At 37.1% G+C, this 26,870-nt stretch overlaps 1 protein-coding gene across 29 annotated transcripts in view; it reads right to left on the bottom strand.

Annotated features, from left to right (window-relative positions):
* Window positions 1–26,870, bottom strand: part of ZMYND11 (zinc finger MYND-type containing 11) — a 113,479-nt gene that overhangs the window by 13,543 nt on the left and 73,066 nt on the right. For 11 of the 29 annotated variants that reach the window (XM_055296295.2, XM_055296307.2, XM_063611040.1 and 8 more), the window contains 5 exons: window positions 19,818–19,979; window positions 3,761–3,838; window positions 3,018–3,110; window positions 1,181–1,268; window positions 581–636 (listed from right to left, as the gene is read on the bottom strand). In XM_055296295.2, coding sequence (XP_055152270.1) covers window positions 581–636; window positions 1,181–1,268; window positions 3,018–3,110; window positions 3,761–3,838; window positions 19,818–19,979 — 477 coding nt within the window. The remainder of the gene's footprint in view (window positions 1–580; window positions 637–1,180; window positions 1,269–3,017; window positions 3,111–3,760; window positions 3,839–19,817; window positions 19,980–26,870) is intronic. The other 18 variants (XM_055296311.2, XM_055296309.2, XM_063611044.1 and 15 more) reach the window with 6 other exon arrangements.

The following is a 26,870-nucleotide window of genomic DNA, read 5'->3' as shown; positions in this document are numbered from 1 at the left end:
GCAGCATCTAGCTAACACTCACAACAGTTCTGAAGGTGGCTGAGAGTTTCCTTGTAGAAGTTAATTATTAACTAAATCTGACTCCCAGGATTTCTCTTTGAACAGTTTTGCCAGAATTTTTTTTCTATTTGCATTATTTCCCATGTATGTCAAACATGAAAATAAAAGACCCTTTTTTTGTTTTGTTTTGAGACAGAATCTCATTTTGTCACCAGGCTGGAGTGCAGTGGCGCGATCTTGGCTCACTGCAACCTCCACCTCCCAGGTTCAAGCGATTCTCCTGCCTCAGCCTCCCGAGTAGCTGGGACTACAGGCGTATACCACCACGCCCAGCTAATTTTTGTATTTTTAGTAGAGACGGGGTTTCACCATGTTGGCCAGGATGGTCTCAATCTCTTGATCTCACGATCTGCCCAACTTGGCCTCCCAAAGTGCTGGGATTACAGGCGTGAGCCACCACGCCCGGCAATAAAAGACATTTAAAGGAAATGGCACAATGAAAATGTAGATAAGAGTGGAATCCTGAAATAAATTAATTTCAGTTATAGAAAGAGTATAATTACTGGGCAATGAATAGTACCTCATGACACGTGTCTTTATACAGCATCCTCGCAATGTCAGCTTGCTCACTGTCTGCTGTAATTAAAAATAGATATTACCTATAAGCAATAGTCTGCAAATATAAGACTCAAAGTTAGTATCCTTTTCTTTCAGTTTGCAAAAGTAGACATCTACCATTTCAAACCAAAATGTCCATTTAAAATAACGACAGCAAAATAAAATTACACAGGCAGCTTTTGTTTTCCATCCAATACAACCACTAATTCTCTAGGTATAAAGAGTGACCTTACCTTTGGATGATGTGATACTAGTGGGGAAATGATCAGAATTAATCATAGTGCTTATTAAAAACCTCTCAGCTAAAACAATACATATAAAACTGTAAAGAATAATTGTGTTTTCATCATTTGGTATACTATGATTTTGTCTTTGGCCAGTCCATTCTATAATCTGTATCACCAGATATTCCTAACCTTATACTCTAACAATATCACTTACTTGTATGTAGATCATTAAGGTATTAATTCTTTGGTAATGTTTTATGAAAGATAGTGTTCAACATGGAATGTAAATGTTGTGTTTAAAAGTGCATACAAAAAAAACCACAAAAATATCCAACCTCCATAGAATATCACGGTATTGTGGAGAAGCAGTTGGGCATCAGCTTTGAACTCTTCGTAACTTCGGTATTTCCCTTCATTCACTTTCTGCAGAGGGAAAACAGAATGACAAAAAGAGTTACCAGTGAAAATACTTGTCTGGACTAAGTTCATAGGACAAGCAGACTTTTCTAGGATGACATCAAGATGACTACTGCCATCCCACAGTATTGACAGAGAATGTGTGTAAAAGAAGCCAACAACCCCACCTGCGGTTTTAATAATATAGTATAATGAAGCATGGCAGGTCGGATATCCCGCAGCCACAAAGACACTACATTAATTTATCAGAGTGAACTTTAATGGCTTGAACATCTCATTTGACAATAATGTAGAAAGCTGCTGCTAAGCTTTGTAATGCATGAATTCTTGGGCCAGTGTGGGTGATGGGACCCTAGGCACACACCTGTCATTCTTTACAACACAGGAAGATCGAGATTGAAAAGCAGAACTGTTAGCCTCTGTGACAGTGTACCTAACTACTAAGATATATTTATAATTCTGAATTGGGGCTAGGAATTGGTTTATAAATCATTTTAAAATAACATCTCAGGTGTCCCTCTCTGTGCCAAATCTTAGAGGATTTCAACAGGAAGGAACCTGCACGAGTAAAGGCAGCGGGGAGGAAGGGACATCTGGGTTCTTACATATTCTGTAGAGGTCTTACAGTTTAGGAGAAGGGGCTATGGCTGGGGCTAGGAAATCTGGGGGTAGGAGGTAAAATTAAAACTACTTGGTTTTTTTTTTGTTCCAGGATTTACCAGTTACTTTAAGGGAAAAACCTTCATTTACCCTTATCTTATATTGAAATAAGCCACAGTCTTTCTTGGGTACTGAAGAAACTTGTGGCCAGGCGCGGTGGCTCACGCCGGTAATCCCAGCACTTTGGGAGGCCGAGGCGGGCGGATCACGAGGTCAGGAGATCGAGACTATCCTGGCTAAAACGGTGAAACCCCGTCTCTACTAAAAATACAAAAAATTAGGTGGGCGTGGTGATGGGCGCCTGTAGTCCCAGCTACTCGGGAGGCTGAGGCAGGAGAATGGTGTGAACCCGGGAGGCGGAGCTTGCAGTGAGCTGAGATCGCGCCACTGCACTCCAGCCTGGGCGACAGAGCGAGACTCCGTCTCAAAAAAAAAAAGAAACTTGTAAGATGATTTAGAATTATTCCTGTGGTCTCCCTATAGGCTATAATGACCATGCATAAGATTTTAAATTTCCAACATGACACATGAGGTACAAAATCAGTAATTCAGTAACCCTGACTGCAAATATGTCTATGTGTTCTACTGGATTTTGTTGCAATTCGTTACTGGACATGAACAAACTAACAATCCTCAGCTACAGTCAGTAAAATTAAGACCTTTAAGAATAATTAACTTTTCTAATCATATTTTTTTGTTGTTCATTTTATTTTTTCCCAATACTGCAGATCAGTTCTATGCTTTACTTTTTTTTCTGAGAGGAACTCTCAGGTACCACTGCTAAACCTGGAAAACATTCTTTACATCTGAAATGCTAAATTGCCCAGGCTGTAAGGCATTTTCTTAAATCAACAAGGATCAAGAAGCTATAAGCTGCTCATCTTTAAAACCAGGCTTTTTAAAGATGACACCTAATTTGCATTAGAGTAAGCACACGAAATTTACAAATTAATAATGCTCATTTGGTAGTTATGCCTGTCTTTTGTTTTAGAAAGTAGAAAAAAGTACACTTTCAAGGAAAGAAGAGCAACCAAAATCTGCTTAACTGCCACATTATTCTTTACTTGAAGTGGAAATAAAAGAAGCCGACTTTACCTCTTGAATGGTGGGAACGTCCACAGCTGAGTGCACCAGCCTTCTGTACATCGGGTGTTTATTGTCCTTCCCCTTTTTATTAAGATCTATAGCCTAAGAGGGTTAGTACATCAATTTAAATGTGGTTAAAGGAAGGCAGGTAAGACATCAATTCCTAAAGCTCAAAATATTTTCTACCTTTTTATTTTTTATTTTTGTAGAGACAGGGTCTTGCCATCTTGCCCAGGCTGGTCTTGAACTCCTGGGCTCAAGCAATCCTCCTGCCTTGGCCTCCCAAAGTGCTGGGATTACAGGCGGCAGCCACGGCGCCCGGCCAATATTTTCTACCTTTAAAGCAAAATCTCAGAGGAAGTACTTTAAAACTTAACAGAAAAAATGTACATATACTACTATATAGTTTAATATGACATTCCTTAAAGTTGTGATAGAATAGTTATTTTGAAAAATTGCCTTTCATTTTAAAGAGTCATCATCAATGAAAATGTTCATTCTGATGAATGAAATTAAAAAATGTAAATGTTTCTAATCTCATGTAGCTTATGTCAAAATGTCTATGTCCAAAACAGACAAAACAAAAAAATCTAACTGCCTGTTATGGAACTGTTTACCGCAGAAAAGAAACATGACACGACGGGGTGCTCTCCACACTTCATATTGCTATGTACATATTTCAACTTTGAAAGAATGAACCACAGTAAGATATGTTTTGGGGTATTTTGAAAGATTCCCTGAGCAGGACTCACCCTCTCCTTCATGCGGGAGACAATGAATCTCAGGTATGTGCCCATCTCCTGTTTGTTTGTATTCTTCTTCTTAATGCTCTATTGAAAAAAAAAAATAAAAAAAGGTACAAAATCTGATCATTCATATGTCTATATTCATGTAAAAGACATATGAAACAGTCTGCAAAGTTTATTAAAAGATGCACTTTTTCCAACATATCTGACAGAAATCTTTGACATTTGCATTAAAAAACAGCATCTAATGTAACAAGGTGAGATTTTTAAAATATTATGTTGTACCTGATATAATATCCTTAGAGCATTATATATTTTTTCTTTTCTTGGTATTTTAAAACTTAATTTTTAGATAAACGGATAATAAACATAAGGGAGAATCGCTTATTTTTCAAACAATATCAATGGCTAAAGTCCTTTGAGGGAACATCTTAAATTAGCAATAATGAATGGTGAATTTCAATACAACATTATTCTTTAAAAGGTAATTTTAAAAATCTGTGTCACTTACTTTGTACAGCGCAGCTGCATACTAACATCTCCATTTCTTAGCATCATGGATCTACTCAGTAATAACCCCAATTCTTAGACTAGCCTGCAAGCTAATTAGGTTCCTCAATTTATTGCACCAAAAAAGTCTAACTTCACATGAAGAAAAGATAGGATTCTACGCATGTTATTTCTAAACAGCTAGGAAACAAGGACAAGTGCCTAGTTCCTTAGTCAAAGTCCCTGATACTAGCCTAAAGGAAGCAAAGGCAAAACTCCAGGCACGCGAACATCATCAGTTCATACTGCAGAGGAAATGAGTGGGTGTGGCCACTATTTTAATAGATGCTTTAACTTTTTCAGGTCACTAGATGATGATTCTCTGCCCAATGGTATAATTCTTCCTAAAAGAACTGTAAGCATAGGAAGTCACTTCAGTACACTAAATACAGTAGAGGAAAGGACAAGTATTTCTCACATAACTGGGAACTTTTAGCTAGGGCTTAAGTGAATTGATTATACATACGTACACTGTTTATATACACAAAAAATATCTAAATAACAAGTGGAAACACATTTTATTAGTGAGAAACTAAACTGAATTTCATTTACCTCATGTCTGCACTGCACCTTCCTGACCCCACTTCTCACCTAGGTTCGCTGGCAACACAGTCAGTGCTCTCTCCTTATGCCGCTTTGTGGCCTGTGCCCACAGCTGCTCCGTTTACGCCAATTACAGAGCAGTTCTTCTCAACCCTGGCCTTGCGTCAGAGATATGGACTAAACTTTTATGTAACGCGGCTGGGCTTCACTTGCTGAGCATCTGGGTTGTGATTTCTGGAGGCAGGGCCTGTGATTTGTATTTGCTTGTTCATTTGTTTATTCCTCAGGTGACTGATGCATGGCCAAGACAGAGTGCCCATAGCATAGATATGGAATATAAAGTGCAATGAAATTTCCTGAGCCCCGGGTTTATAATCTTTTTTTCTGGTGGGGGGAGGGAGAGAGAAATTGATATAACTTGAGAATTCTCTTTTTGAAAACTAACAGAAGAACTTAACTGAATTTAAAATGAGTGACACAGCCACATGAAGGAGGATATGAAGAACTCACTCTAGCACAGGATTTGGCCATATGCACTGTTTAGAGACAAAACTTTAAACAAACACTGAACTCTAGTTATTAAGTTTGTTTAATCAGCAGCATTGGTTAGCAACTCTTTAAAAAACTTTTTAAAAATTTTAGTTGGCAAAATGAAATTATATATACTTAATGGTGTACAATGGGATGTTTTGAAATACGTGCAATGGCGAAATAGAGCTAATTGGTTTTTGTAGTGAGAACACTTAAAACCACTCTCATTTTTAACAAGATCCCCAGTGCTTTTCACACACACACACACACACACACACACATTTGCGAAATACTAGAGGGCACCTCTTGTACACTAGACTATAGTTAAAAATGATCCTCCATTTTTGCATTCTGCATGTCTCACAGGAATGCAGAAGGCGTGCTCTCTCTCTGGATCTGAAGCACAATCAGCTACTTACTAGTATGGACATCCTTCAGTGCACTGCTTTCTGTGCTAAACAAGCAGTTTGATGAACTGTCAGATACAGGGAAGAGAAAACGTAAGAAGGTTGGAGATTGCTACATTGTTCTTGGCGCTTATAAAATGTACATTCTTCTTAAAAGAAAGGAGAATAAAAATATATGCTTCTAGCTACATGGCCTTCTCTCATGCCAACTCAAACTCTGGGTGCACTATTAAAACTGATTTCAAATATCAATGTCATTAAAGTATGAATTTATCTAAATTCAGACATAATAGCAATCTACACCAGGTTAGAAGTCTTGTAATACTGTCAGTAGGGTTATAGTTCCTTTAATAGGAAACATCTTATTCAAAGGAAAGATACAACCAACACTTTATGTAGTGCTGAAATATAATTTTAATATTCACTAAATATCATGCACAGCCTTCCATCAATTCAACAGGGCAGGAATGAGCTCTGCTGACCAGTCCCGCTCCACCCAGCACAAGGCCTCTTGCTTGTGTCTCAAGGTCCTGTGCACTGCATTATGTGCAGGAGTTGTTGTTGCTGTTTCCTTTCTGCGCTTTCACCTCTCGTTTCTAACTCTTTAGAAAATAAAGCCATCCACTGTTTCTATATGGGCAAAGATTATGCCCTGCTAGAATCAGAATTTTATATCAGAATTAATATCACTACAGCTAAAACATCTTAACTAGATTGTTCTTACTTTGAAACAGTAGTACGGAAGTTTAGGTAACACTTGTTCATGTAATTACCCAGTTTAAATAAAGGTCTATATTCAGGTTCTATCTTTTTAAATAGAGAATTAACATAAATTGTGGATATTACACGCTCTCATAAACTTGGTTCTATCTGTTTAAACATTTTTAAATGAATTGCTAATTTCGTGTAACCATGTGCAAGCAACATTTCCTTATTTTTGGAAAGACAATGCATACAGTTCATGCTGAGTGCCTTAATTTCACAAAACTAAATGGTATAACAGAGGATGAAAGTCTGATTTTGTCTGTTTAAATTTGCTTAGAACTAGTTTGCTAGAGTATCTGTCTCCTTCTGAGTGCAATTAAAAGTGGTAATCTGGGCCTGGAAAAATGAGTGAGTAAAGCATGAAAGGAAACAAGGTCATCCGGGTAGGGCCCACCCCATCTTCTCAACTCTGATGAAACTTCCAGAATTCTTTGAAGATCTTACCTTCATAACTACCCCAGGAATGTCTTATACCTCATTTTAACAAAACACCATTCAGATTCAGATATCCTACTTAAGTGTTTATTACGTTAGAATCACCTGGGAAGCCTTTAAGAAACATCAATATCTACTTCTATAAAGTTCTAGAACAGGCCAAACTTATCCCTCATGGAAAATAATCAGAGGAATGGTTGTCTGGGGAGAGGGCGTGGGAGTGGGGATCTACTGGCCCAGGGACAAGAGAGAGCTTCCCCGTAGCTTGATGGGACTTGGGCTGCGCCAGTGCATGCCCTTGTCTGTTCTTCAAACCCTAACCCTAAGACTTGTGCATGTCAGTGTATATGTGAATTTTACCTCAAAGGAAAAAGCCCACCAATGTCTTGGGTGCCGCCCCTAGAAATTCTGATACCATCGGCTGCGGGAGGGGGTCTAGGCATTCATAGTCCTAAAAGCCCCCAGGGGTTTCTGATAGGAGTGATTAAGAGCACTGCCCCAACTTCCTAAGAGACCTCATCATACAAACACGGACAAGCACACAGTGGTGCAGCAGCCCTGATTTTAACCTTTGCTGGTGTTCTGAGAAGATGTAAAGTGGTGTATCTTCAAATGCTCTTTTAAAGGGATCTTGAGGTTAACCTGAGTATTTATTTTGAACCCTAACGTACCAGCTCTAGGATGGTCTCAATCTACTTAATTGCACAAAGAGGAACACTTCTCTCATTTATATGCTAAGGGTGCTATGGGAGTTATGTTTTAAGTATTTGGGTTGGTTTTTTCTTCAGTTATTATAGTTAGAAACTTCAATGATTTGGGCTGTATAGAAGGACTGACCAAAAGGAATTTCACAGTCAAAGGAGATTATTTTGTTGAAAGCTTCCATGTTCCTTTTATTTACTTGTTGCCCCATCCACCTTTTTGGTGATAAATGAGGGATCTATTCCAGACACCATGAAGCTCTTCTCAAGCACTGCTCTGCGATGGGCCTCACACTACCCAAGGGAAGGCCACAGAGGCTGACAGAAGCTGCTCCCAGATTCACAGGCTGAGGAGCTTTCTCGGTGAACTGACACAAACAAAAAAGAGGACTCTCAACAGAACCAAAATCCCTCCCAATGATCTGTAGGAACAAAATATTTGCGGTAAGATGCTTTCACATTTGATAAACTTAAGGGTTTTCTTTCCAAAACTTTCCAGTTATAATTTAGAGACTTGGTATTTCACAAAAGAAATCAACAGGACATTGCACATTCTGTCCCAAGGCTGTACAAGGAGATTTCTGGGGATTTCTAAGGTAACAAGCCGTGGAGCCACTTTCTGTGGCGTTCACACTTAAGTGCTTCAGCTGGTACTTGTCAGCCAGACCAAAACATTTTCAATGACTTGAGAAAAAGCTACAACTAAGAAAGAGGTAGCTTCTGAAGTAAACTAAGCAGATAGCTCTTGACAACAAGGTTAGAAAAACATAAAAACAGTGCTTTATAATATGTACAGATTATTTCTGATCCAATTCTTTCTCATGCTTTGAAGAATTATTCCTATTCTCTATTTGCAGCCTGAGGATTCTTCAACCAAGGCCTCCCTGTAACAGGGTTCAGGTCAGAATCCAGAGTTCATATCACCTGGTGGCATATGGGAGTGATTGTGGTTAACTTTTACAAATAAGAACGAAACATTCTATGAGATGGCAAAGTTGTTGTATTTAAAAGTGACAACAATCACATGTCTGAAGCAGTGTTGTAGATGTTTGTGTAAGAACTAAAGCAGATGTTGGGGCTGCCTCCTTTACTTTAAGAAAAAAATAACAGAAAATCTGAACATCTTGAACAAGGGATTCTTAAGCCAGTTGTAAGTAACTGCCAGGCTACACTGAATCAGTTGACTCTAGGCAGAAACAACAGACAAAGCATGGTGCCCTTTGGTGTTTCTGCCTGGAAGACACTATTGGCCACCCCTGATCTTGTCCAAGTTTATCCATAGCTGATTATTGATAATGATGCCCAAGGATCATTACTTAAAGGAGCATTCAGGACTAAATACCTGTATTAGTACAGAATTTTCAGTTCTTTATAGAAATACAGTTTTACACTCATAGAAACCTATTTTGGCAGAAAATGAACTTGTGGAGATCTTGATCATTTTGGTTCACTGACTATCCAAAAGCAGGAAAGAAGTGCAAAATTGGAAATCTAGACTTTTTTTCAGACATATTTATCTATGCAGCTAGAGTTCACCTCAGCCAAGTCCCCATGTCTGTGATTAAATGAGACAAGGGCTTCAAACTTTCTTGGGCGTTCCCAATACCCAGAATATTCTTTACACAACAAACTAGACCAAAAGTCAACAAACATTTTGTGTAATGGGCCAGATAGCAAATATTTTAGGCTTTGCGACCATGTGGTCGGTCTCTGTCTCAACTACTTAGTTCTGCTGTTGTAATGACAAAGCAATCGTGAATAATGCATACATCACATGAGTGTGGCTGTGTTCCGATAAAACTTTTGGATACTAAAATTTGAATTTTTTTTTTTTTTTGGAGACGGAGTCTTGCTCTGTCGCCCAGGCAGGAGTGCAGTGGCGCGATCTTGGCTCACTGCAAGCTCTGCCTCCCGGGTTCACGCCATTCTCCTGCCTTAGCCTCTCCGAGTAGCTGGGACTACAGGCGCCTGCCACCACACCCGGCTAATTTTTTTTTTTTTTTTTGTATTTTTAGTAGAGACGGGGTTTCACCATGGTCTCGATCTGTTGACCTCGTGATCCGCCCACCTCGGCCTCCCAAAGTGCTGGGATTACAAGCGTGAGCCACCGCGCCCGGCCTGAATTTTTTATAACTTTCACGTCACAAAGTATTATTTCTCTTGTCATTTTTCTTCAACAATCTAAAAACGTAAAAGCCATTCTTAGCTCACGGGCAGTACAAATACACGGTTGACCCCTAGAGGGTCTAAGTTTTGTGAAAGCAGGGTCCATAATGTCAATTTCAGCCGTGCATAGCATCTGGCACACAGTAAACGTTCGATACGTATAAGTTGAATACGTTCGATACGTATCAGTTGAATACGTTCGATATGTATCAGTTGAACTGAACTGGTGCCACTCATTACTGTCTTCATTGCCTACTAGAGAAACTAGTCCATGCAGCTAAACTCAGGAATATGAGGGTCCATGTAAAATGTGAAGCAGTTATACCCAAGTCTGTGTCAGCATATTCTGACCAACATAAATAATTTTATTTCTGATGTATAAACCATTTCACTGCCAGATGACACTGAAATATCAATTGCTGACTTCTAACAATCAAGAAAAATGTCACCAATAGCTCACTGAAATATTAGTGAGTATAGCCACCTACAGCACTTACTGGAAATGTAGATTCCTGAGCCTTACCCCCAGAGCCTGTCTGGGGTGGAACCCTGGAGGCTGTGGTTTTTTTTTTTTTTTTTTTGAGACTGAGTCTCACTCTGTCACCCAGGCTGGAGTGCAGTGGTGCGATCTCGACTCACTACAGCCTCCGCCTCCAGGGTTCAAGCAATCTTTCTGCCTCAGCCTCCTGGGTAGCTGGGACTACAGGCATGCACCACCATGCCCGGCTAATTTTTGTATTTTTAGTAGAGACGGAATTTCACCATACTGGCCAGGATGGTCTTGAACTCCTGATCTCATGATCTGCCCGCCTCAGCCTCCCACAGTGCTGGGATTACAGGCGTGAGCCACCGCGCTTGGTGGGAGACTGTGTTTTAAACAAGCATACCAGGTGATTACTGTACAGGTGCCCTCTAGATCTTATTTGGAGAAATACTAATCTACACATAAATTACCTATATCGTTTTAGGGATTAAACAGCTCCTAAATCTCCTCTATAATTATAATAGCAGAACACAAAAGAATCATAATAAATTATCTTAGATAAAATTCTCTTAAAATTTATTTTGATTCTTTTGTGTTCTGCAATTATAATTATAGAGGAGATCTAGAAGCTGCTTTTTTTATTTATTTTGATTCTATGTTGTTACAGAAATCAAGACACTCTGTAATATCCTCTAGACCCACTTGCAACAATGGAATATAAAGGAATTACACATAATTTATAAGAAGTCCCAATCATTGAGAAGTTAAAAGTGAAGCTGGTCCAGCAGAAGTGGTGATGAGTTACCCTGTCCTGCCACTTCTCCCTTCAAACCACTAAGACTCAAGTAGCCCATCAATGAAAATCATTTTCTAAAACTATTTTCTAAAAATAAACTCCTGTTTGGTGTTTTCACTCCCAGTGCTGACACACTGAAATCGCTGACCTATTAGACCAGAAGAACAGTGCATCACACTAATTGCTAGTATTGATGGTAGAAAACTCGACCTACCCACTGCTGCCTATGGAATGAATCACATTAAACGACACAGGATTCCACAGAGCCGCACCCTAACTCTCCCACAGATTATCTGCCAACAGGTTTTTGCACTTTAGCTTCTGAGAATAGTTTTTTTAACTTATAAGAATTCAAGTTTAAAAACCTCCTCTAAGCTATCACAAATATGCCTTATTAGAGGTAAAAGTAGGAACTCAAGATAATGCAAACTACTAAGAATGTCTCCAGGTGGATTCTTAGAGCATCCTGGCAAATAAGACTTCAGTCACAGGCCACTCCTCAATAAGTTAGTCCTGTAGAATTACTAACGCACAAGAATTGTTCATCCAGATTTACAAAATGCCACTGAATGCCACTGTGGCTGTATCTGTATTTATTAATTTTTACAAGGCCAACTCTTTCTTCTGTAATGGAAGACAACAAATTTTGACTAAGATCAAGAGTTCACATGATATGAGCAGCTTTGTAGCAGCCCGTCTGCTACTGGGCTAACTTAGTAACTATGAAAGCATCTTTCAAATACAGTCTACAAAACAAACTGTGATAGAAAAAACATGTAGTATTTCTAAATCCACTATGCCCACAGGCGCCGCACGTGCACACACACACACACACACCTGCTAAAATAGTATTTATCTACAGAGAGAAGGGTGCTATGCATGTCAGAAATTTTATCATTCAATATTAATGCACTTTTTCTGGTAACTTTAAGCCCCTCGGTGGCTTGCTATATGACTTAGGAATAGGAAAGGGAAGTGAGAAAAATTTTATGGAACACAGGTTTGGTATCTACTTGTTCCTTTCCCCTTCTACATGACACTAGACTCTAAAGGAAGAACATGACTGAACGGCAGAGGCAGAATGCATTCCTCAGCGGAATAAATCTTTCCATTCTTTTCAGAAAATAACTTACATGTCTGTCTTCAGGTCGAGGCATGAATATTACTTATTCTTTGATTAATGGGGCTGACATCCAGCCAATGTAAGTACTACCTACCTTCCCACTCCCTCTTATCCCTTCTGCACTGCAGAGGTAGCACAGGGAAACCGCATGTACTTTGTAAGTATTTTCCGTTCATCAACTTTGGAAACACTGAGTGAGCTTTCCATTTAATCATTTAATAGGAACCACCCCAACTATCACCTTCTCAATCCCTTAGAGTGAAAATAAAAGATAAATTTCAAATAAGATTCTAAACAAACCACCAAAAGATAGATCACAAAGGCCAAATATACCAACATACAAAACATTTCACAGTCATATCCTTTCTGATCATAACCACTGTTAAATTCACCACAGGAAGATAATATAGAAAATTATATGAGCTTTTTTTCTTCTTTGGGCCTCGATAACAATACATAGGATTTTATAGTTTTATATTGTAGATCCAATTTTTAAAATCCTCTGGCTTTATCAGTGTTCCCACTATTTTTTCCTCTGATTAAGCTTGTGGTGAACTGCAAATTTGCCTTATAAAAGTGCCTGACTCAGACACAATCTTTCTAAAATTAACTTTCTACTTCTGTTAGTATAAAATTATAAGTTGTCTTAAAAATTGTAAAAATATTTGATTAATGTTCATTAGTTGTTTTCAATACTATGTCTACTATTTAAGAAAATAATGGCTTCAATTTCTACTTATTTAAAAATCAAATCTCCATTCTAGATTTGTTAATATGTATCTTGAAGGTGTAAAGGTACTTGCATTTGGGGTGAAAATATTAATAAATTTCCCACACTAAAAGATGGCTGATCGGAAAGCAAGAGCAGTTATAGCTTCATAGATATGTAAGGAATTTATGTTCAAAGTATTTTCATTCAGCATTTGATCCCATTTTTCATTCTAAACAATGTATGTGCATTCTCTTTACTGCTGGAATTTAAAAAGACTGTACTGCCTACATACCTAAAAGCATGAAAACTATATCCAGAAACAAATTTCTCTAATTTCGACAGAGAGATTTCATCATGATTTTTTTTCTTTAACTATCTCAACAACAAAAAGCTACAGTACAAATGCCTCAAACATAACCTACCCAGACCTAAGTCAACACTGACATGCCAGTGTGTACCTAATTGATAAAACTCCAGGTGGACTCCCAATGGTGAGTGTTTAAAAAGTACATGAGGCTTAACATTCCAAGTTAAAATTTAATTTTAAATGCTTTCTATAGACTCTTATGAGTCTATTTTTAAAGTATTAACTTTCCTACAAAACATGTATCATTCTGAGTATTTTAAAAAGCGCAGGAGCAAATAAATTTTAGCAATAGTTCCTACTAATGTGGAAGAACCACCAAATAGCTCTCTTGCTTAAGAACATGAGTCAGAGAATCAAGTGCTGCAAATCTGGGAGAGCTTTTTGGATTAGATATGCAACCAAAGTATTTTGAAATTAGTAATAAAATTCTTCCACATAGATTCTTCTTTATTTCCTCATCTGCATTTTCTTGTGTTTCTATATTTTGTTAAGCGGGCTGATTTTGATTCGCCCTACAATTTGTACATTAACATAAAATTTAAAACTTGTGATCCTTAAACAGAGAAAAATGCCACCTGAAACATTTGTCGGGGACGAGTCTTTTCCAGTTTTTAAACACATACTGGAATAATATGTCACCTCTGTATTACCTTGACTTATTTGTCTTTTGTGACTTAATTTGATCCTTTTATTTCAAAGTGGAATGTACACCAAAGTCTGTTAATGATATAAAGAATAGTGATATAAACTTTTAATATTATAAAGCAATTGTAAAAATCCAAGACAAAACTCTCTGGAGGGATTTCAGTGGAGCGGTATTCCATTTCAGCGGGCCATGTAGGGAAAAGAAAACAGGTAGCTCACTGTGATTTTCCCATTTACTCACTTTCTCTGTAACTCACTTACTGTAAGAGCACATCATACAAAATTTAAAGTCCTAAATTCTATTTCCTAATGATAATTTTAGTCCAAATATGAAAACTGAATTTATCTGAATTTAAATAGGGGCAATAACATGAATCTACAACTCCTCTAAGTCATGAAATCAAAATTCATTTATGTAAGAAACATGCACATATTAAAGAGGAGGAAATAGGGGCCTACTTTCAAACCATGTCTCCAAATTCTTAACCTAAAAAGTGCCAATTATTTTGGGAAAAAAATATACACTTTGTTTGGCTATACAGTTTTTTAAAAAGCTATTCTGCTGACTTTTTATGAGGCATTAGAGCAAAAGCAACACTATCAGATATTATAGCCACTAATCTGTGCAGGGCAGTGTTTGCTATAGAATCTGCTGTGTATTCTAGGGAGAGGAAGGGTGGGGAGTCACGTAGTTATATGCTTCTTTAAGAACTCTCCAAGTCGTAACTCTGGAGTAATGGGGAGACAAATGCCAGGCACTCTCAAGAGATCAGTATTTTATACCTAAAGATGCTTTCTTGGAGTGGTGTAGGCATTCAGAACATGAATGTTCTAAAACTGCACTATCTAATACGGTAGCCACAGGCCCTATGTGGCAAATTGAAATCCAGTTCTTCGGTCTACAAGTCACATTCAAGGGCTCCACAGACACACAAGGTCAGTGGCTCACACTGCACAGCACAGAGACCCTTTCCACCACCAAAGAAGCTCTCCAACAGCCCTGCTCTCCAAGGCAGTGTGCCAGCCCAGCAGGCTGGCTGCCCAGGGGCTTCTTATGACAGACTGCCTTGCCCATGAATTACAGTATCACAATTTTCACCAGCAGGCGTGCAAGCCAGCAAGCATGGAGCACACGGACACATGCACACGTCCAAGCACACGTCTGTCTCTAACCATGCCTTCAAAGTATAAAATGACTTTGTAATTTGGGAACTATATATATGAAAATGAAGCAAAATTAAAACGAGACAGCCGGTATGGTGGCACATGCCTGTAATCCCAGCACTTTGGGAGGCCAAGGCAGAAGGGTCACTTGAACTCTGGAATTCAAGATCAGCCAGGGCAACACAGTGAGACCCTGTCTCCAGAAAAAAATTTAAAAATGAGCCACACATACTGGTGTGTGCCTATAGTCCTAGCTACTCGGAAGCTGAGGCAGGAGGAGGCTGGCTTGAGCCCAGGAGGTTCAGGCTGCAGTGAGCCATGATTGTGCCACTGCACTCCAACCTGGGTGACAGAACAAGATCCTGCCTAAAAACAAACACACACACACAAAACAAAAAACAAGAACAAAAAATTCATCGTATCAAATAGGCAACAAAAAATTGACAAATCGTTTCATGTGCTGTTGATGTACATGGGTATAATATTCTGAAGAACAAGCCAGTGATGTTTATCAAAACTTTAAATGTGTACACTATCCTTTAAACCTAAAAATCCCACGTTAATAAACTTATCCTACCAAAGGTGTTCAGACAGAATTACATAAATGTATATAATTTTCTATCTTAAAAAAATGCAATGGACTATATTGTGTTTTAAAGGTATTTCTTTTTTGTAAACAAAATCTTAAAAGCAATTTTCACAAGAGTATGATTTTCTCATTTTCTTTTCCTGGAAAATTCATGGCTATTTCAGGAAAATAAAATTCAAATAAAAGAAAACAAAATATAAACTTCAGTTTCATGCAGAAATAAATAATAATGAGAAGACTCCTCCTCAGAAGTTGGAAATGGGGCATGATTTCCAGGATAGCATTTGCATGTCACCTTTGACAGGTGTTTCCATACCGAACAGTGGAAATGATGAACACCTGCTGCATGGGGAACTGGTCACATAAGTTACAACATGCCCTCTCAAATCATAACAGGTGCCAAAAAAAGGTCATTCTGGGATACTGTTGAGTACATGCACACTAGCCACATCCAGTAATTAATGTAAAGTCATGTGGATACAGATATAAACAAAATGACACACACACCAACACAGGAAGAAGTCTGTGAGAATATTACCTACTATGGAATACAGTTTCTGGGAATTTTGTTTTTCTTATCCTATTCTAAATTATTTGAATTTTTTGTAGCAAATTTTAAAATCTCTTTTCTAAAACAATGAGATCTCAGTAAAAGTGTGAAACTGGACAGTATTTAAATCTTTCTCAAAGTAAAATCTAATCTGATATTAATAAGCTACTTTTCAATAATAATCTACTGTGTCCATAAAGCAAGTTTATTTTTTAGAAAGGCAGACATTCCGAAGAACTATTCTCAGGTTTAAACGATTCTAGAGATTTATTATGAAAAGTCACAAAATTATTTTCAAGAAAAATGCCTATTACTGTCCTGTTAAAATATTTCAGAAATAGATACATAAGATAAAGCTGCTTGAGCTGAATTAAATCTGGTAACACAGGTGACAGCTAGGAGACAGAACACCTGTTCTCAGTGACTTTTTCAACATTGTAAGGGAGAGAAAGGAATGTAAGAGTGAAAAGTATTCCAATCACTGCAAACTCTTAGAAAAAGGCTTCTTTTCGAGACGGAGTCTCGCTCTGTTGCCCAGGCTGGAGTGCAGTGGTGTGATCTCGGCTCACTGCAAGCTCCGCCTCCCGGGTTCACGCCATTCTCCTGCCTCAGCCTCTCAGAGTAGCTGGGACTACAGGCGCCCGCCACCACGCCCGGCTAATTTTTTTGTATTTTTAGTAGAGACGGGGTTTCACCGTGGTCTCGATCTCCTGACCTCGTGATCCGCCCGCCTTGGCCTCCCAAAGCGCTGGGATTACAAGCGTGAGCCACCGCGCCCGGCCAAAAAGGCTTCTTTTCATTGTCAGTTTTAGGTAGTAATGGTTAGCTTCCATTTATTATTTTTACCGTATGGAAATTTGGCTATGGTACCTTATCTTCAACATTCTTTATCAACATATCTAATTAATCCATATTTTTCCAAACATTAAAAAAAACAGAGTAGAAAGTTATTCTGATTCAGAACCACAGTTCCTGAGTTTCTGTCTATAGACTCTAGGTTCTCTTAGTCCATGATTACTTAAATCTGGTCACTCTCCTAAAAAACTGCTTTACTCAAAGTTTTGACACTATATTTAAAATTTAAAACAAATCAACCAATAACTTCACCTTAAAGATATGAAAAATTCCATTACAATTTCAAGATTATTATTACCCCTTCTCAAAGGAAAGGAATTGTTAGCACTTATCTTTTTCTTGAATACCATAAAACAATAGAATGGATCTAAAAGGAATAACTATTTCTTTGGAAAATTTAAAGCTCAAGATAAAACTCTCCATCCTCACCCTAGAAAACAGGCTTTTTGAGCCTTAGCAGGGAGCAGCTCACATACCATAAAATGAATGAAAAATTCAAGATTTTCTATTGACAGCATCATTTCAGCAAGCACAATTATATAGCAGTATAAAAATATCTAGATTGACAAAGGCAAAAAGAAAGGAAAAGAGAAGAAAAGAACAGAATAGGGTAATCATGTTTCTGTGTGAGCCAATAACAGTGTAAAAATTTTTTAAATTTCATCTAATCAGTAAAGAGTAGAGGAAACACAGGTCGGGCACGATGGCTCACAACAGTAATCTCAGCACTTTGGGAGGCCCAGGTGGGCGGATCACTTGAGGTCAGGAGTTCAAGACCAACCAGCTTGGCCAAACCAACATGGCAAAACCCCGTCTCTACTAAAAATACAAAAATTAGCCAGGTGTGGTGGCACACACCTGTAATCCCAGCTACTCAGGAGGCTGAGGCAGAAGAATCACTTGAACTCAGGAGGTGGAGGTTGCAGTGAGCCGAGATCACGCCACTGCACTCCAGCCTGGATGACAGAGACAGACTCCGTCTCAAAAAAAAAAAAAAAAAAAAAAAAAAAAAAAAAAAAAGAGTAAAGGAAACACAAAATGGAATCAGACAACTTGATAGTGAATTCTGACGGAAGAAGTATTAAACATTTTCTTCAAGGGTGTAATAATTGTTCAATTCCCATTCTTACCATAAGAAATATAAAATATCTACAAAGAAGCTTAACCTGTCCTCAGAAGTCCCAGTATTTTCGTTTAAGTTATTTACTATGAAAATAAGAATATTAAATACAAAACAGCAATGGCTGTAGAGATACAGACATACCCAGAGCTGTATTTCCTAATTCCTGCACCCATATTAGGATCCCCATTTGACCAGTAACATTGCCTCTTTTTTTTTTATCTCATTAATTTTTTACTTCCCCTAGGGTAAACTTTTACCAGAAAACGGAAGATGTATATTTGTTTTTAAAATGTACAATCGAAATCCACAAGAGAATAAAATATGAATATTAATACAGCTCCTTTGCTCAAAATTGTGAAACTAAGAGCACCACTTACACTAATTTCTTACAGACATTCTTGTAGACCTCAAAGAGGAGGTCTACATATTGAAAATTGATACTGATTTACTCAGACTTAGGGAACTGACATGACTTACTTGGCACCTAGGCATTTGAGTGGCAAGTCATCATTAAACATTTTTTAAAATGCTATCCCAACTGCCTGTTGTATGCCTAATGAATACGTATAACATATATGGCAAGGTTAAGTACACTTAGGCAATACAAAGCCAGTTAGAAGACTAGAACTTTGCTTATGATGCTAACAGGAAATTTTTGACTGATGCCAGAGAGGGAAAAAATTATGAAAAAATGTTTTTTGAAAAAGCAAAGAAATAAATTATGCAAGTTATTATAAAGCATATTAACAAACTGGAAATCACGAGTTATCTCAACAATGTGCATAGTTCCAAATAAGTATTTTAATAGTTAAGTATAAAATAATAGAGGTTGCAATCAAGTAATTCCTTATTACCATCAACACCATATGTAATAAGTCACCACATATCACTTGTATACACACACACCACATTCTGCAACTAACAATCATAGTATGTATGTTCCTCAGTGGGATCAATGAATAAAAGTAATTGTGGAAAGTACCTATTTTACCTATGGGGCAATTTCATTTCACTTTAAAAAAATAATTAGAATTCTTTATACACAATGTCTCATCCCTCCACCCTCCAAATAAAATATAAGCAAAAAAAAAAAAAAAAAACAAACTCATGATATGACAAAAATAAAGGCAACATTACATGGATATAAAATGGGAAATAGATACAGAATGCCCCCAACAACATGCCTTTTGCTAACTGTTTCCTGAATACCATAAATTGTACAGTTTACTACAAAGTAGTTATTGAACAGATGTTAGTAGGTTTCGTATTTCTGATGTCCAAAGGCCATCCATTAAAGTAGTCACATAAGCCAGAGGCAGGTAAGGGAAAGGAAGAGGATATATTTTTACATGATTAAAACTTTCTAAAATCCATGCCCTGAAATACGGTATATGTGTTCTGTGATGTCCATTTATGAGTATCATCATTTCATTAAATAACCCCCACCCTCCAGTCCTTTATCCATTCACCTGGCAAGACCACCTGGGGTATCTTTTTGAAGCTATTATGAATTAATTCCAACCCTCTAAGCAGCACAGGAAAGCTCATAGGTACTCACCCTGCAAACTGGGCACTGCCAGGGACTACTGCTGTCTCTAAGCCTGAACTCATCAGACAAACACTTGGAATGATACACACGAAAACACAGGTCACATATCAACACCTCTCCAGGCAAATGGCATTCAAAACAATACCAGTCATGATTTTCTGTTTCCCAGTCCTACAAAAAATACAAAATAGTTTTGTATGACATTTTGTCAATATCTGCAATGACTAAGAACAAAATTGAAACTAATGTCCATCAGAAGTTAGGCATCATAAACAATTTAAAGACATTTACTGTGTTAAAACAAGAGGGAAAATACCTAGAAAGTTGCTGCTTTAAATTTTAAAATCTTTCCTAAACAGTGGTAATATTCAGAAATATCTTCAGATAATCTGATAGCAAAACCAGTCCAAAATGAAGTACGTCCAAAGCCAACTCCAGTTCTAATGTTATCTTTCATTTTGAAATATAATCTAAGGAATAATTTCTTTAGTAAACTGAGAACCCCAAACCGACCTATAGCTTCATATTTCAAATAAACAAACCTTTGTTTTGTTCTGCTTTAAATATATGTATGTAACAGTCCTTGACACACTGTGGGAACAGAGAGAATAGTAGTAAGTGTTGATGCTCACTATTCTTATCTTCTCATCTGTGGCATTGGATGTTTTATTGAAAATAACCATTAATCAGAATGTCCATGTTCTGATAGGATGTCAGATTTTCAGAGCTGTTGAATTTGGAAAAATAAATTGAAACTGTGAAACTAAAGGTTTAATCACATTATCCAAAGGAGATTACCACAGAAAACAAAAAAGCAAGTAGGCTTATTTCCTGACTGGGGCTATTCCCAGAAATAAAAGAACACAACTGCAGGTACACAGGCATTCTTCAACATGTTCTTATTTTTGACACCTTTTTTTTTTGTACAGCTAATACCCTTTAAATATACAAAACAAGAGTGTTAGAAGTTCTCTTAATTTAGAATTCATTATTTATAAATATTACTCTTAGCTTTTCTTAAAATATATTTATGCTAAGAGTGATGGGTTAATTCTCAACTTTATTTGTAGACGTAGTAACCAAATGAACAAGGGTAAAGTCCACAGTTAGTATAAACAGGGCCACTTCCAGTAGGGACCCTGACATTCCAAATTTGGGTTCCACCATCAATTTTATTACAATAAATTGTTATCTATACGGCTTCCAAGGTGGAACACCTTTACTGTTTTCTCTGATGTCAATACTCCCCCAATAAATGGGCTTCCATGCAGCACTCACTCCATAAGCAGCAACTTCTTTGGAAACTAGGTTCAAACGTGTTACTGCCTGACCATATCTGAGTGCCAGATATGAAGGACTACCCAGTCCTTTAAAAGAGAAGAGGTACATGAATGTTCAAAAATTCATGTCTTCCAACCCACATCCAGAGTCATGGCTAGAGTGTGGCAGTAAATCCTGCAAAAATGTAAACTTTCTGGTTTGCTTTTTATTAAGAAATTGGCAGTCTGTGTTGACCAAAGTAATCAAGAAAAAGACAATGACCATTTTTAGTTATTTGCTACAGATGCATACACTCTGCAAACTTCCTTTGGTGGGGTAATTTCAGTTGGGCTGGAATCTCAAAATACTGATTTTTACATAAAACCCTGATTGCACATGGCACAAAATAAAGTACTCCACAAAGTTGGGCACCCTGGCATCACACAGACAACAATATTTGTGTGTGGTGCTTGGCTGTATTAAAACAGTCATCCTTGGTGTATCCACTTGAGATAGGCTCATATGTAAGCTGCATTTTAGCTATTTCAATTTACCAATTATTATATTAAAAATCATTGACAAATTAGGTTTTGGTGGAAATAAGATATCTTATTCTACTTTTAATTAACAGTACTCTTTCCAAATTTAAGACAAAATATTTCAGGATATTTTCTTCATACTCATAGCTGTTTTAAAAACATCTTAAGGGATTTTGGTGGCTTATATTTGACTCAATATTAAAAAGAGAAATTGCCATCACTCATCACTTGAATTTTTTACGTTAATTCATCTTCATGTGCTGGGCAAAATATTATAGTAGTTACTAGGTTAATTAACAAAAGGAAGCAAGAGTATAATTCCTGTGCATACCTCTGGCCTCTCCAAATTACCTTTACCTCTTTTCATCCCTACCCTTTCCCCATCCACCCATGAAATGAAGATAAAAATGGATCTTTCTTTGATCGGGTGTTTAATTCTTGACCTAGTTTTTCATAACCAATTATAGAAATGAAATTTTAACTCAAATGAAGAAAGAGAGAAACATCTGGACACGTTTATATGATGGCATATAACCAACTCTATTCTCAGACAGAAAGTATGGGCTGGGGAAGCAGTGCTGTCAATTGTTTTAATCATGGCAACAGCTGTTCAGAATATGCAAAAGATGCAAAAGTCAAGTTCAAAAGTTACTAGAGTCTGAATCCAGGAAACATTTTCCTGAGGGATGAATCATACAGGCATGTTTATTATAGGACAGGTTGCCTACAATTTGTCTTTTGGTAAATAGAAATCCTTTAGATAATGCTTTTGACTAGCACTCAAACATATATGTCAAAGAACCTAAGTTTGCATTTTCACTGGATTCCCCCAGATGTCATCGGCTACTCTAGAGATAGCCTGAGTAACAGCATATGTGAAATGCCAATTCAAAACATGAAAGCTTTTGAATAGCAAACCTACTAGCACGAAATTCAAAACTAGAAGCCATGTAAAGATAGTATGGTTTTAACAAACAAATCTACCAAGAGTTAACTAAGCTAGCCTAAGGTAAAAGAGAAATATAACACAAAAAATAAAGCAGAATTATAATAAAATAACATAGTGCAAAATTAGTTCGCCTTGTTTGGGGCTGCTGTCCTGGAGAAAGGCTGCATACTGTAGGCCTTTCAAAATAAAAACAAAATAATCTTGGTCTTGCTAACTTAACTTTGCTAAATGTCGGGCAATACACAGGGTTAAAGGGATTTCACACAGGGCCAAACTGTTATTTCCTATATGACTTATACTATTTTACAGATGATATTAATTGATAATCTATCAATGTGCTAATCAATAACGAAAAGACAGAAGCATGCAAACATAAGAGTCATTACTAGTTGTAGAGGAAACTTTTCAACTAACAAACACAAAAGCTACAAATGGACAGAGAAAATCTCACCCCAATGTACCATGAAAACGATAATGATATTAGAAAAATATTTTGCTAATAAATTAAGTGCCATTATAAACTTGCACAAGACATGAATGTATGTCTTATTGATTTAAAACTGGATCACACTGGATTCTCTAAAAATCGGAAATGATGAATGTGAGTGTGGTCAACTCAATACCACACCATAACATGAAATTTATACAGGCTGTCCTCAGAATCTAGTAAAAAAAATCCACCTCTAGCAGCAGCCTATTGATCTAAGTCTCTGTCATTCATACAGCATTTGGTTAAGACTCTAGAGCTAGACTGGTTCAAATCCTGGCCCTGGCAATCGCAGCTGTATAATCTCGGGCAGAATGCTTAGCTTCTCTATGCGTCATTTTCTACCTATATAATGAACAAAATGATAGTCCCCAGTCTACACGGTTTTTCTATGAATCAAATGAGTTAATACGCAGACAGTCCTTACAGGAGTGCCTGGCACAATGTGAGCACCCAGGAAGTGTTGTTATTATTATTATTATCTACTCAGTGCACAGAACAGGAACTGACCAAGTCACAAAATGATATAACATGCTTATAATATGTGTGCACATTTCTTTGCTAGGCATTTTAAAATTCATTATCACATCTGTATTTCACTACAATTTATTTATTTATTTATTTATTTTGAGACAGAATCTTGCCAAGCTGGAGCGCAATGGCGAAATCTTGGCTCACTGCAACCTCCACCTCCCGGGTTCCAGCAATTCTTGCGCCTCAGCTTTCCGAGTAGCTGGAATTACAGGCGTGCGCCACCATACCCAGCTAATTTTTTGTGTTTTTAGTAGAGACAGGATTTCGCCATGTTACCCAGGTTGATCTCAAACTCCTGAGCTTCGGCAATCTGCCCAAAGTGCTAGGATTACAGGTGTGAGCTACTGCACCCAGCCCACAACGCTTCTATATGTTAGATAGAGCAAGAAATACTAACTCTGATTTAGAGACCAAACCGAAGCACAGAAAGAGAGTTGCTCAGTCAAGTCAGAAGGGAGATATGTGGAAGAACTGTTCGAATAAAGTGTTCAAAAGTATAATCCACCCTCATCAATAATCCAAAAGCAATTTTTAAAGTAATTTACTCTTTCTACTTAATGAGTAGATAAATATTACACAACCAAGTATGTGTGTTTGAGATAGCATTTTAATGTAGATGCAATGTAAAAATAGTTCTCTACAATTCTAGGTTTAGCTTAATTAACAACTTCTGTTAATCATTAGGAGATAATAATCTGATGGTTACATATTTCCAGTAATTTTAAATATTACTTATATTTAAAATAAAAATATTACAACACTGCTCAGTGCAACAGAATTCAGACAGAAGGAAAAAGAAAAAAAAAGAAATATATACACACACAATCATAATAAACTTACAAGAGTATATAACAAGACAGCATGACCCAAAAATCCTATTGAATAAGAAGGAAATTCTTTTACCAAAGCAAGAATAATTTCTAAGTATATTATAGTTTAAATGCACACAGAACCACAGTATAAATGATTTCTAATAATCACCAATACTTTACTTGGCAAATGATTATATTTTTGTAACTAAGATAGGGCATGGACATTAGGAAGAAATATGTGGTTCTGCATATAAGTAACATAAAGTTATATTTCACACCCCATAAACATATACACCTATCCATAAAAATTAAAAATTAACAAAAGGTGTATTTCATATTAAATAAATCAGTATCCAAGGGGCATCAAATTTTGCACTAAGGGCACTTAAAACATATGATTGATTAATTTATGACAACTATTATAACTATAATTTTATCAAAAAAAAGACAAAGACCTAAAACTTTAAAAAGAAATTCTTACTGTAATATGCTATATATATATAAAAAGGTTGTGGGGGTTGGGGGAGTCAGGCTCAGTTTGAATTTAGCCTCACTTAATATTCTTCTCAAGAACAATGCACGGGAGCCCCTGCTTGCCATGGCTGCTTATGGTGGTAGTTCTGAAGAATAAAGCCATAAATCCCAATCCTATCTCTTATCTAAAAGATGTGAGCTAAGCTAAATATCAAGAGAAATATAACCCAAAACTTTTTTTAGACTGGGCATTTTGAGGTGGGAGGAACAGATGATGACAGAAAAGAAGTATCTATCTTGCCCCTCTGTAAATTAAGATTTAAGTTTGTTTATCCCCAATAGGTTAATCTCTTTAAGAAGCCAGAAAATATATATTTTCATTAATTATGCTTTTTTAATATGTGTCAAAAGCCTTAAATGAGAAAAAGCAAAAGATACAGAATTCTACCTTTTCATTTAAAAAGATATAGGCATGGTGGCTCATGCCTGCAATTCCAGCACTTTGGGTCACTGAGGCAGGAGGATCACTTGAAGCCAGGAGTTCAAGACCATCCTAGGCAACATAGCAAGACCCTGTCTCTACAAAAAATGAAAAAATTAGCTGGGTGTGGTAGGGCATGCCTGTAGTCCCAACTACTTCGGAGGCTGACGCAGGAGAATTGCTTGAGGCCAGGAGGTCAAGGCTGTAGTGAACCATGATTGCGCCACTGTACTCCAGCCTGGGTGACAAAGGGAGACCCTGTCTGAAAAAAAAAAAAAAAAAAGAAAAAAGATGCCCCCCAGGCCTATTTAAAAGTAGTATAAGATCATGTGTGCAGTTGCTCGAGTCACAAGCAGCAAAACATACTGGTAGAAGGACTTTAACCAAAAGTATTAACTGTGGTTCCTAAACTCATACATTATTTTTGTCCTGCCATGAACTATGACAAGGAAATGAGGCTGTGAGACCAAATCTGGTAGGTAAGTAAAGGGAGAAGTAGTTTTACAGCAAACATCACTTTTTAATATTTTAAGTCATCCTCAACACTCTTGACTAAATTATTAAATGTGAGATCAAAAGTATCTGTCAAATAATATTCTAGCTTTGTGCCGAGGGCTGTAAATAAAGTTGGATATCACCAAATTAACACTAACCGCCTCAATTGCAAATGACGTATTTGATATGCTTTATCTGCAAATGATCCATAATTTAAGGTGACCTGCCTTACTGTATTACATTAACGACTTTGGTAAGACCTTCTCATCTTTAGTGAGTATCTTATTGCTTAAGAGTATAACTCGTAAGACATTAACTTATATTTATCACAGAAAGCTACTAAATACCAAATGTAACTTAGCCCAGCAAATGGTAAAATTCTGTCCAAGAAATACACTTCTCACATTTTAAGAATAAAGGTGGTGAAATACTGTGAAGAAATAAGGATTTAGTGCAGCCATCCACGTGTCTTTCTCTAGAGCAAGCAGATGAAGAAACCTATGAGCCTACAAGGACATAGAGCATTTCTTTTAAAAAATCAAAAGAAAAAAGTCTTGAAATAACAAAACATTTAATGAACAGATATCACAAAATTTCACTCGGTGGCCTGGTCTTGCGGTCTTTTTCCAATATAATTTTAAAAGCTTATGAAAATACCTTTAAATGAATTATGTGGACCCTATGAGTAAATGGTAATGACAGACCAATCTGGAAGTGTGAGATGACCATAGAAAATTTACAAGAGTGTAGAAACTAGTTGGCAGACACACTTTTTTATGCATTTATTTTCTTAAGAGACAAGTCTTGCTATGCTGCCCAGGCTAGACTCAAACTCCTGGGCTCAAGCAATCCTCCTGCCACAGCCTCCCAAGTAGCTGGGACTACAGGTGTGTGCCATCACACCTGGCTCCTCCATACGTATACTTCTGTTTGCTTGACTAATATTTGAGCAAACCATTTAAAATTGGGAGTGGCCTTATTTTAAAGAATTACTTTTTCATTCTACCATTTCATATGGTCATATTTAAAAC

This window comes from Symphalangus syndactylus, chromosome 10, assembly GCF_028878055.3.
Source record: "Symphalangus syndactylus isolate Jambi chromosome 10, NHGRI_mSymSyn1-v2.1_pri, whole genome shotgun sequence".
NCBI lineage: Eukaryota > Metazoa > Chordata > Mammalia > Primates > Hylobatidae > Symphalangus > Symphalangus syndactylus.
The sequence above is the reverse complement of the archived record's forward strand: the minus strand, read 5'-3'. Positions and strand labels throughout refer to the sequence as shown.